Source organism: Manacus candei, unplaced genomic scaffold, assembly GCF_025592945.1.
Source record: "Manacus candei isolate 608988 ecotype Guabito, Panama unplaced genomic scaffold, ASM2559294v1 h1tg000050l, whole genome shotgun sequence".
Taxonomy (NCBI): Eukaryota; Metazoa; Chordata; class Aves; order Passeriformes; family Pipridae; genus Manacus; species Manacus candei.
In genome coordinates, this window is record NW_026138098.1 from 15,210,924 (window position 1) to 15,222,759 (window position 11,836).

General features: G+C 53.8%; 1 protein-coding gene across 9 annotated transcripts in view; it reads right to left on the reverse strand.

Annotated features, from left to right (window-relative positions):
• Positions 1-599: 599 nt before the first annotated feature.
• Positions 600-11,836, reverse strand: part of DNMBP (dynamin binding protein) — a 33,710-nt gene continuing 22,473 nt past the window's right edge. For 7 of the 9 annotated variants that reach the window (XM_051801244.1, XM_051801246.1, XM_051801243.1 and 4 more), the window contains 13 exons: positions 8,055-8,242; positions 7,345-7,444; positions 6,673-6,820; positions 6,214-6,231; positions 5,418-5,617; positions 5,029-5,159; positions 4,693-4,797; positions 4,358-4,486; positions 3,557-3,889; positions 3,020-3,202; positions 2,746-2,944; positions 2,194-2,648; positions 600-1,863 (listed from right to left, as the gene is read on the reverse strand). In XM_051801244.1, coding sequence (XP_051657204.1) covers positions 1,678-1,863; positions 2,194-2,648; positions 2,746-2,944; positions 3,020-3,202; positions 3,557-3,889; positions 4,358-4,486; positions 4,693-4,797; positions 5,029-5,159; positions 5,418-5,617; positions 6,214-6,231; positions 6,673-6,820; positions 7,345-7,444; positions 8,055-8,242 — 2,375 coding nt within the window. In that variant the 3' untranslated portion in view covers positions 600-1,677. Of the gene's footprint in view, positions 1,864-2,193; positions 2,649-2,745; positions 2,945-3,019; positions 3,203-3,556; positions 3,890-4,357; positions 4,487-4,692; positions 4,798-5,028; positions 5,160-5,417; positions 5,618-6,213; positions 6,232-6,672; positions 6,821-7,344; positions 7,445-8,054; positions 8,243-8,499; positions 8,880-11,836 lie in introns of those variants that run through there. The other 2 variants (XM_051801251.1, XM_051801247.1) reach the window with 2 other exon arrangements.

An 11,836-nucleotide genomic window follows, 5' to 3' on the forward strand; every position in this document is an offset into this window, starting at 1 on the left:
ACTGAGTGGCACAGCTATACCCGGGCATGAACACCATGTGGCAAAAACAGGGTCTGCCGGCCTTCCCTGTGGCTATGATCCCATTGATGGTAGTGCAAATAAATGAGCCCCTCCCTGAGGCTATTTGTAACCAGCAGTGGGGCACATTTTGGGCTGTGGCTCCAGACTGCAAACCCGGCTGTGGTGGAGACAAGCTGAAGAGGTGCAGGCACGTGTCTGTGCTACAGCCATGCACACACAAAATATGGTGGTTACTCTTGACAAACTCTTGACTCCTCTTTGTTCCTGGACACCAAAGTCAGGAGCTGTAGTGCTGACCTCAGTGCTGGCATGGAAGGAGCAGGTGCAAACACAAACACCCCCACCCTGCAGGGGAAGAGGGCAGTGCAATCACTTAATCTTAATGAAGAACATTCCTGTGAGGGTTTCCCAGTGTGTGAGCTGGAGCTGGCACAAACACCATGGCAGAAGCATGCTGGACCCCAATGAAAGGGAATTTTCCTGACCTTGCAGGATCTGCATGAAGTGTGTGGGCTTTGCCCTCACTGCAGCACTGGCCAGGCACTCCTCCCAGCATTCCCAACATTTGCACAGGCACCTTCTATACACAAGGGCAAATCTTTATTTACAGAGCAGCAGTACAGGGGATACAAACATTGCCCCATGAAGAGAGCTTCTTCCCTTCTGGGCATGGCAGAAGCAGGTACCACACACCAACCCACCAAAAGGCAACACATCCCTCCCAGGGATGGTCCTGCCCTTCCAGAACATCAGCACACTGTCTCCAGTGCCCTGAAAGAAGGCACAGGTGAGGCAATTGTGGTCAGAGCCCCCAAAAAATCAAACTGGAGGACAATTTGTGCTTTGTCTTCTGCCCTGCCCCAGCCCAGAGCTGCCAGGTGGGCTTGTCAGAGCAAAGATGGGTCTTGGGCATGGGAAATGCACTGACAAGGCAAGATGGTGTTCTGGACTTCTGGCTCACCTGAGATGAGAACCTGATGGCTGCTGGTAGCAGCAGAGCTTGGAGAGGCTGAGCCCCTGGAAGGCCAGGCACATGGATAAGGCACCTGCTGAGGGCTTTGTTGTGGGAATTTCAGAGGCCAGGCCCATCCCAGCCCTGGGATGCTCAGCTACTCCCAGCAAACCTCAGAGCTGCTTCCCCAGGCAGGTGTAGATGTCCCACCCTGAGTCCTGCATGGACAGACAAAACCCAGCTCCTGCTGCTGCTGAGAAGGCACAGAGAGCACGTTGACGAAGTCTGGGCTGCTTTTAATACTACTTGACTAAACACAGTCTCCAGAAACTTGGCATTAGTCTTCCACAATTTAAACCCACAGCAGCTCCTCAGCTTTAGTCGAGCCTTACCCTCCTGGGCAGACCACAGCCCCAAGCCTTGCTCCCCTGCCCTGGCTGCACACAGGAGGCTCAAACAGCACAGGTGAACTCACCCCTGCCCTCACATAAGCTACCTGGTCCTGCCTACCTGGCCAGCTCACCATTCTTCCTCCCTTGATGGGGAGGTGGCAGCCAGTGTGTTGGGGCCAAATAGCACTGCACAGCTGTGAGAGGGACAGTCTTGGGGCAAGCAGTGGGGGCTGCAGGGCTGGCCAGCCTCCCCAAGACCCCCAGCAGTCCTGGCAGGAACAAGGCATGGGGTGCAGGCTCCTGCCTGCCGCCTCACGTGTACTCTGTCTTCCGGATGTAACTCGAGGGCACATAGCCCTGCTTCCCGTGTGCCTCGGCCAGCCACCACTCCTGATTGCCTGTGATGTCCTCAAACTGCAGGATCTTGAGTCTCTGGTTAGCTGACACACTCAGCTCATTAGTGTTTCGGCCTTTGAAGGTGTAGAGAGCGTAATAGACCTGCCAGACAGAGGGAGAGTATCACTTGGATGGTCAGACCACACAGCCTTGCTGTTGCACTGCATAGGATGTGTGGGCTTTTGTCCTTTTTACCACACAGTGCCAGCCCTAGCCCCGTCCTGGCCTCTGCCAGAGCTGCATCCACCTGCCCACCCCCATTTGCAGCCTGGTTCTCTGCCTCTGCACCTCTGCTGCTGGGAGAAAAGATCTCATACTTCACGTGTCACCTCTCCCTGGTCATTCCGAGGGTGGAGGATGACTAAGTCCCCAGTCAAGCAAGGGGATCAGCCCTTGGGATCCCCAGCCTCCCAGGGGTGGGTGAGAACTCACCTGGTTGCCCTCTGACTCGCTGCTCTCCAATCCAGAGTCTCTATCCTCCACTGAGGGCGTGGGCCTGAGATGTGCTTTGGTGAGGTGCCCGTTGCGAGAGCTGGGGCTGCAGCCCAGCTCGGGGCGGCTGTAGCGGCACTGAGACACCACCGTACCAGCCTCCAGTGGGGCCGTCCTGTCACCACACCCAAGCTGGGGCAGAGAGGGGGAGTCCATCTCCAAGGGGGGCTGCCCAGACTGGTATGTGTCTGCTGGGGAGGCAGAGTCCTGCAGGGGTTTCTGAGTGAAGGTGACGGCCACCCCGCTGGAGCTGAAGGTCAGTGTGGCGTTGCTGCGGGGAGAGGAGTTGCTGTGCTCCGACTCGTTGGAAGAGTGGCTGCCGACGGAGACGTCCGACTGACTGCGGCGTGGGTTGTAGGGCTTCAGAAAGGAGCTGTACACAAACCCTTTCGTCACTGCAGAGAGGCAAAGAAAGAGAAGTCAGACTGGGGCATAGGACAACCAGAGGAAGGGACTCCCCACAGGTAGCAAGGGCAGGGAGCAGCCACTCACCTCCATTATCTATGAGCCAGCGATTCTGGCTGCCCATGGGGTCCTTCTTCTTGATGACGCCCACAATGTCTCCTTCCAGCAGTGAGACATCCAGGTCCTGGGCAGCATTGAAATTGCGCTCTGCCTGGAAGAGACTCTCTGGGGGATAGCGGGCCAGGAGGGCAGCTCGGACGTCATCCGACTGCAGGAAGTAGGTCGGCTGCAGAGGAACAAGACAGGTGTGAGTGGCTGTCCTGGGCTCTGCAAACCCTGACACCAGGCAGAAGGAACTCACCAAGCTGCCAAGGGGCTGCCGCCGGGCAGACTGCCGCTCCATGCTCTTCCTTTCAAAAGTCTTCTTGGGAGGTGCCTGGGACTCTGGGAAGAAGGTGAAAGCCTGGAGCTGCTGGAGGACTCGACTGTGCTCATCCTGGAAGACGGCAATGAGGTTCCCCTCCCTGCCAGACACCTTTAGCAACTAGAACCAGAGCAGAGTTGGACATCCTGTTAGGTGACAATTGCTGGGAAAAGTGGCCAAGAGCTACAGCAAAGACCATGACAGGGGTTCTGCATCCTGCCTGTGACTTGCATCGGACCCAGATTTGCAGTCCTGCCTGGACTCAGCTCTGAGTGGTCCTCAAACTCATGACCTGAGATTCTCCCAGGCAAATGCTCTTCTCTCACAATTGCATCATGACCCCACAGTCCCTGCCCTGACAGCATCCCACAGGAACTCTCCACAAGTCACTTGTGGCCTTAAACAGGGAGAAGCTCTGCATAGAGTTTAGTGCTGCACCGAGCCCAGAGCACTGTCTGCACTCCGTGAACCCACCGACAGCAGTGGTCTCAGCTCCTCCAGGGCCAGGCGCACGAAGTCGCAGTGTGCCTCGGCGTAGCCCCGCACGCAGCTGGCAAACAGCTCCTTGGCGAAGCGCAGGAACTTGGGCAGCTCATCCAGCAGCTGGGCATTGAGGGCCTCGTAGTTGTTGCGGGCTGACTGCAGCTCCTCCAGGGTTCGCTTGTCCTTCAGCTTCTCTGCTCTCTCCGTGCAGTTGTGGAAGTCAAGGAGCTTGTCGAACCGTTTCTGCACCAGCTTGTGGGGCCCTGCAAACATGCTCAGCAGCTGGTTCAGGGGTGAGCTCACCAGCCGCTCCGTCCGCTCTTTCTGGTGGGCAGAGATGCAGAGAGAAGGTGAGACAAGGTGCTCTCTCCCACTGTGCAGTGAACACTAACAGCTCATTTTTCAGCACACAGGAAAACATCCTTCCTAGGACAGTATAGGGACTGTCTTCCTGGTGGCACCCACAAAAGCTCCAGAGATCCCTTCCAAGAGGAATTATTCTATAATCTTACGTAACTGTGCCAGCACAGGTAATACCATGGAAAGTATCCAAAACACTCCCATAAAGAGTTGTAGCATTTTCAGGTAGGGCTGAAAAAATGTGTTTCTAACAGGCACATCCATAAATTCCCAGGCATCAAAGCTCTCAGGAAGGAAGAACTAAGCAGGAATGCTCACACCTCTCCCAAGTTACCCTCCCTGCAGCCTCCCAGGGGCTGCCCTTCTGCAGCAAGCCCCCAGGGAAGGCCCCTGAGGGGTACCTCCAGCATATGGGAGCACAGCCTCACTCACAAAGTTGGAGAAGAGTTGGTCGCTGATGAGACGATTCACTTTCTGGAACTGGTCCAAGTCCCCACTCGCCTTCTCTGTGCACAAGTCCCACATGCTCCCTGCTGCCAGTGCCTTCATACAAGCAGACTCCTGCACCAGGGAGACAGAGTCAGCTCAACCACACCTGCTGCCCAGAATAGGCCTCCCAGGGCAGCCCAGACCCTCAGAGACCACCCTCCCAGCAGGGCTGAGGCCAAAAGCCCTGGCCAGAGGCACTGCAGGTACACACCATGCAGACAGGAGGGGCAGTGCACAGTGAGTCCCACAGGTTTGGCATCACACCCAGACTGACTCACCCGAACATGCTGCAGGTAGAGGGAAAGGTCCCGGATGAAGGACTTGATCAGCCGCTCCTGCATCCGGAAATTTTTCTCCATTTCTTCAAAGGCTTCATCCTTCAGCTATGAGAGAAAGTGTTTCAAGGAAGGCAATGCATGACTCCAGCACCTTCCAGAGTGCAAGACGTGGGGCCTTTTGCCCACAAGCTGAACAGCAGAGATGGGTGGTTCAGACCCTAAGCTCACACTGCCTTGCTGCTCTTGATCAGAGCTACACTTTGGGGAAGAGGGGTGGAGGAACAGCAGATACCACTGGAGAAGCACTGCAGGGTGTAAGTGTATGATGCACATTACCTGGGGTGCAAAGCCTGTGAGATGCTTGAGGTGGCTGCTCACACGGTTGGATTTCTTGATGATAGAGTGGAAGTTGAGCTTGGAGATCTTCTCCATGAGGCTATCCTCATCCCCCTTCCTGTACTTTAGCACTAAAGAGATTGATATAGAAATTAAAACCCTTGTAAGCACAACACTCATGTCTTACAGTGCCTCATTAACAATCACCTTGCTGGCTCTCCCCCTTCCCAAGCCTCTGTAGTCCCAAGTATCCCTCATATCACTACAGAATGGTCTGGATTGGAAGGGACCTTAAAGGTCCATGACTGTGTGTGTCAGCTAAGGCTCAGGGGTGAGCAGACACCAATCTCAACACACCCACTCCTGTCTCTCTCTGCCCAGCTTCTCACCCAGGTCCTTCCGGCGCTTGTATTCATTGATGTTGACATTGATTTCTTTGACTGCAAGGACAGCAGCTGTGAGTGGTGCCTTATCAGGATGAGCCTCGGGAGTGGCACTCAGCAGCTCCATCAGCAGCAGTGGGTACCGCATCACCCTTTGCACTGGCTTGATGAGGAAGGAGCCCAGGTTAATGTAGTTTGTGCAGCCCCTGGGAAGTCAGGACACAGGAGATGTACCAAGTGTCAGTCCAGCTCTGTCACACAAATTCTGCCTCCTCAATCCAAGCCAACCAGACTCAGAACACCACCTCTAAATCCACTGTACTCCCTAAGTCATGCCACCCTCATGTCCAAACTCACTGCACTGCTGAACTCCTGGTGCTGTCAGATCAACTCCAGGTTTCCAGTTCTCACTCATACCAGGTGATTTTTCCCAGCCAGGATCCCCTCCATCACCAGACCCACCATGAAATTCTACATAGGCACAGCCTCACACTTGCCAGAGTACCACCTGTCTCAGACTCTGTCCCACCCCCCAACTGTCCTCAGTCATTGCTGAGGGCTCCCAAAACCTGTTTCCTGATCAAAACCTCCCCATGCCTCATCCCCTGTACTCCTACCTGTGTTGCCCATCCACTGGCTCTGCTGCAATCATACCACACACCCCCCTCTCCTCACAGGTGTGCCCCAAGGCACTGTTAGGCCCCCCCAGCACGCACCCAGCCAGTGGCAGCAGATTAGTTACAAAAGAAAGCAAAGCCAAGACAGACAGACAAGCAAGGACTAAGTGGAAGGATGCACTTACCACTCACTGTACAGGCTCCTGCCGGCCCACAGAGTGCCAAAAAGCAAAGAAAAGCAATGGGTTAATGTGGTGGCAGGTGTGCAGCCCTGTCCCCTCAGAGCAGCTGCCAGCTCCTGGGGCATTAACCTGCACAAGCTGGAGCCATGGCAGTCACTGAGCCAGGCAAAGCGGCTCCTTCCTCACCAGCCATGGTGGGTCAGAGTTAGGGAAACAGGAGCCCTCAACACAGTATGTGCCACCTCCTCTGCACCTTGGTGGCTTCTATGCAGATTTAAGGGGGTCTGCAGGTTTTCCACCACCTGTGCATTGGGGCAGGGGGCCATTTGAATCCAGTGCCTGATCAACAATGCAGTGACACAGTAGACCTGAACTGTTCAAACACTGCTGACAGAGAGGCAGGGATGTTGGAGACTGATTCCCCCTACCCCAGCCTGGTGGCTGCCAGACAGAGGCTCCAACCTGAGGCTATCCAATAGGTCCAGGAGTAGTTTCTGCATCTTCTCATCCTTCTCATAGGTTTCCAGCAGTGCAATGGCCTCATCATGGTTCTGGCAATATACCCTGTAGACACTCTCCAGCTCTGCACGCTGTGCCAGGAACACTGGCCCTGCAGACAGCAACAAAGCAGGATTTCAGTGTCACCTGGTCCCCAGGTGCCTTCAAAAACGTTGGTGTCCCTCATGGTGAGATGTCCAGCGTTCCCATTCCACACAAACAGGTCAAGAAGACAGTGCTACTAGAGCATGCAGGACACCTCCTCCTCACCCACTAGCATGTAGAGCTCAATCAATCCAGGTCTCCTGGGGGTGAGAAGTGGATACACTGGTTGCTGGAGCCAAAGAGCAAAGGCATCAGCAGTCCAAGGTCTGAAGGGGCAGTGCAGGAGCGAGGAGTGGGGCTCACTTTGGGGCAAGGGGCCACAGAGGGCTACAGGCACTGTGTTTCTCAGCAGTGACCCATGGGGCAACACAGATCCCCCTGGCTTTGCTGTTGGACTGATGAGAGGCAACAGAGACCAGCAGGGAGAAAGCCAAGTCCCAGTGATCTTCTCCCACCATTTAAACTGTTATGCCCAGCCACTAGCAAAGCTCATCCCAGCCTTCTGACAAAAGTTAACAGCAGAATCCATACCAATGGCATCTGAAGCCTCCAAGGTGGACAGCAGCTGCTTGGAGAAGCTAATCACCATGTGGATGTTTCCAAAAAGGGCCTCGAAGTCTATGTTCTGCATCTAGTGAATGGGAAAAGAGATGTCTTGGATGGGGGAACAAGTCCAAGTCAGACCCAACAGCCCCCTCTTGCCCTCCTCCAACTCATCAGTCCTCAGCTTCACAGCAGACACCTGCTGCCACCTCCTTCCATCACAGTGACTTCTGCACACACTCCTTTGTCCCCCAGTGCACTGAAACTCTCACTCCTAACGTGTCCTACCAGTGTTCTCCTCTTTCCCAGCAATTCCATGTTCACCTTGTTTTTCTTGCTCTCCTCCCAATAATTCTGTTCCCATGCCAAGACCCCATATTTTAATTCTCCTGACAATGAATTTAACCTACAAATCAAATGAAGAGGAACATTTCCTGCCCCAGACAATGAATCTGTGATACTTGCTCCCAGGTCTCTTGCTCTCAGCAAGCCTGAAAGCTCAGCAGGATCTCAAAACAGACAGGCTACTGCTACAAATGCAAGGAGCTGCAAGAACCATCCTGTTCCCTCAGCATAGCTTGAATTTCCTTTATAGGTTTCCATGCTGCTTGCTTGCCTCTGAGAACAAAAGGGACTCAATATCCTCCCCCCAGTCCTCCAGTGCTGCACCACAGCTTGCCCTCTCTCCCAGCTCCTACCTGTGCCTGCTGCAGGGGCACCATGATTCTCTCCACACACATCTCCAGGTCTCTGATATAGTCCCGCTCTGTCTGGAGCAGTTCCTCGATAACCTTGGACCTCTTCTCCAGCATCCTTTGCTCTGCGCTCTCAGTGGCAGCCCAGGATGTCTCCAGGGATGGTGTCTGGGAGGACAGGAGAGTCATCTCTGCAAGACAGACAAGCAAGATCAGCATGCTCCAACAAAGATGCAAGGACAGGAGACAAACAGCATCTGAACTGTGAACACGAGTAACCTATGCGACTGACAAACATCAGTGCCGAGAGACCAAGACTGTCCATCCACGGGCCTTTCCAGAGCTGCCACCCCCGGGGCAGTAGGGAGCTCCGGCCTGCTCCACAGCCCACCCTGGCAGCACCAGGAATACTACAATGCCCCGGCTTTGAGGGCCGCAGGCAACAAACCTGCTCCAGACGGTCCCCCCTGATGCCGGCCGGGCCCAGACTCCTCTCCCACCCTCGCTCTCTCACTCTGCGGCTTCAGGAAGCTCCGCGGGGCTGAGCAGACACGGAGGGGAGCCCCCGGTTCCCGGGCGGACAATGGCGGCCGCCCCCCTCTCTCAGGCCGGGAACAGGGTCTCCATTCCGCAGCCCCCAGGCATTTCCATGGGAATGGCCGCACAGGGCCCCACAATGGTGCTGTCGCCGGCAAAGCCCGGAGCTGGAGCGCGGCCAGGGCGCGGGGCCGGGCCGCCCCCGGCCCTGGGTGCCTGCAGGGCCCGGAGCTGGGCCGCCCTCCTCGGCCCCGTCCACACAACCCCAGCCGCCTCTCCTCCTGGTTTTCTGTCCCACCTGCGGCTCCAGGCCGGCCCAGCCCCCTCGGTTTTCATTGAGACATTTTCTCCCCCCGCAGATTCCTGGGCTCCAGCCGCCCCCTGCCCCACCTGCCTGCTTTGGAAAGCGTGTGTCCTCTGGCCGAAACCACAGCCACAGCGTTCCCACCGCCACCTCCCCAGCCCGGGGGAGCTCCCCTCCCGCACCTCCCTGGGACATCCCTCCGGGGCAGGGTCTGGCCCAGGAACACTCAGGTCTCCCCCATTTCACGGCTGCTTTGCAGCACGGAGGCCCCCGAGCCACTCGCAGCAGCCCAGCCTGCCTCAGGTACCCCATTTAGTATCAATTGCTGATTTGACAAATGCCTGTCCACTCCAGCCGTCTCCCACGGATCCCCAGCTGCTCGCTCTCAATGGGATTTTATTAGAGTTGCAGACATGCCCCAGCTCAGACATTTCTAAGAATGTTTTTGCAGGACTGGCACTTTCAGATCTCCCTGTCCCTGACCTCTCTGGTGACAGCCTGAGGCAACGGGGGCTCAGCCTGGGAGACTCCCAGGGACACACACCAGGGCTTGACACTTTATACTGGTACCAAAGCACCCACGGTGAACAGCCCCAAGAGACCCCCATGCTCCCAGCCACTTCTGCCCAGGTGCTGGGCAGGCTGCAGGCAGACCCCAGCCTTGCCCTAGGGGGTGATGGTAGTAACCAGCATGGGAAATTGCTGCCTCAGCCCAAGCACCCTGCCCACTGCTCAGCCAGGCTGGGCTTTTCACACTGAAACGATCTGGGAAAGAAAAGAAGAGACCCAAGCTGAGATGAGACACTGACTCAACCCATAATTATCTGAAACCATCGCCAGCCCTTTCAGCCCTTCCCATTGCAGAGCAGCATCGACAAGCAGAAACCACGAGCATCAGCATCAAATATCAAGTTGTCACAGCTACCTGGGCTGAGGACAAACTGATGTGCAGCTCTGCAGAAAGAACATCATCAAAATCATTCCCATTTCCAGCCGCGGCAAATGAGAAACCCAGCTGAAAGACTCAGAAGATGCCCTCGATGTAGGAGGTAAGATACCTGTCTCTGTAAGCTGTGCCTCTGCTGCCCTGCCGTGAAATCTAGCCTGGGGAGAGGCAAAACGGCTAGCTCAGCAGGAGGATTTAGTGACACAACCAGCACACCATTTAGAAGGCAATCACTGGGAAGAGAAAGCCTCACTGATTCCTACTGGCAAGTATCCTTAAGAGTACCCCCATCAGAGCCAAACTGCATAAGGGAAAAGGCTGATTTCAGCTAAGTCAATAGCTGTCTTGGCTTGTTTCCACCAGTCCCTGATGATAAACTTTATCAACTCAAAAGCAGCAGGAATCCCTCCAAGGAGGGTCTGGGAGCAGCCGCTGGGTTTAACATTTGCTGTTTGCATTTCCACAGCATCTGCAAAGCCTCAGTGGCAGACCAGGCCCTGCTGTGCAAGGTCCTCTACAAACACTCACAGGGATATCTTGCCGGAGACACAGCACTTGGAGCCTGAACAGGCAGAAAAACCTACAGGAGGGACAACTAAACATCAAGATAATAACAGTCAGCAGGTCTCTGTGGCTCAGAGAGTTAAGGAAATAACAACAAATGAGTTATTTTAAAGAAATATATATATTTTTTAAGGAATGGCATTTGTTTTCAAGGAGAGCAAGCTCAAGTGGGAAAGCAACCTGGAAGAAACAGGAAGGTGTTAATTTGCAATGCAAACAGGTGTGTGAAACCCAGAGGAGGTGGGAGGGCGAGATGATACTACTGCATGGGGTGGGCTGGGAAGAATCTTGAAAATGAAAACCAGCCAGAATAACAGCTGGAAATGACCCATGCATCTTGCCATATGCTATGATGGACATGATTGTAAAACCCTTTCAATTATATTTTCTGTGTCACGCCATTTCATGCCCCAAGAAAACAAATAAAGTGTCACAGCATTTGGGAAGATAAATGGAAAGGATTACATTTGCCTTGGTCAAAGAATAGGACTTTGTATTTATATGCAGGCAAAATGCCACCAGATGAAGCTTTTTACAGGACACCTCAGGAGCTTACCGTACCACCAAACAACCCTGCTGTACTCCCAGCCTTAGCTACAGCTAAACTGCAGTCACACCATGTGTCTGGCTCCAGCTCACCAAAACAGAGCTGGGGATGTCCAGCACTGCTGGCAAACACAGCAGCTCCCCACGCTCCACCAAGCGAACCCCAGGCGAGTAAATCTAGGTCAGGCCCTTGCAGAAAGTGCCCTGTGGCAAGGATTCAGACAACACTCGGGAGACTGACACCCTTCTTCGGCAAGTCTCCATGACACCCTTCTTCGGCAAGTCTCAAGTCCCTGCCTATGGGAGGGAAATTAAAGCCTTCCCTGCATGGATTTTAAGCTCACAGTAGTCATCAGCTCAGCTTGGTTGACCTGGCATAATGCTGGGTACTAGTTCTACTCACACTGTATCAGTATTTGCATTATTTTGAAAACTCATACAAATTAATTCTCCTCTGGTCTTCCTAGTCTTTCTGAATATTTCAAAATTCATTCAAAACCAAGGCTACATTGCAGTCAACTATCTTAGGACTTTTGCAGTTTATCACTAGTCTAGCATCCTCCTTCAGCAATGAACTCAAAAGTCCTGCTTCTTTCCAAACACTCGTAGTTCAAAATTTTCAAATACAGAATTTATTTTTAACATTTGGCTCTTCTATCTGACCAACATGTATAACTTTGTATTTGTTTCTGATGCGTTTAAAAACTCTCACTTCTTGTATTTCATACCACCTCTGTTGCTTGTCATCAATTTATTTTTTCCTGTTTGTCACACACTCTTGTATGTCTAATAGTAGTTTTCCCTAAATGAGGCTTATTAAGAATTTATCTAAACCCACAGATGTGAAATTGGTTTTGGTCATCTAGTAAATGTATTTTGAACACAGCT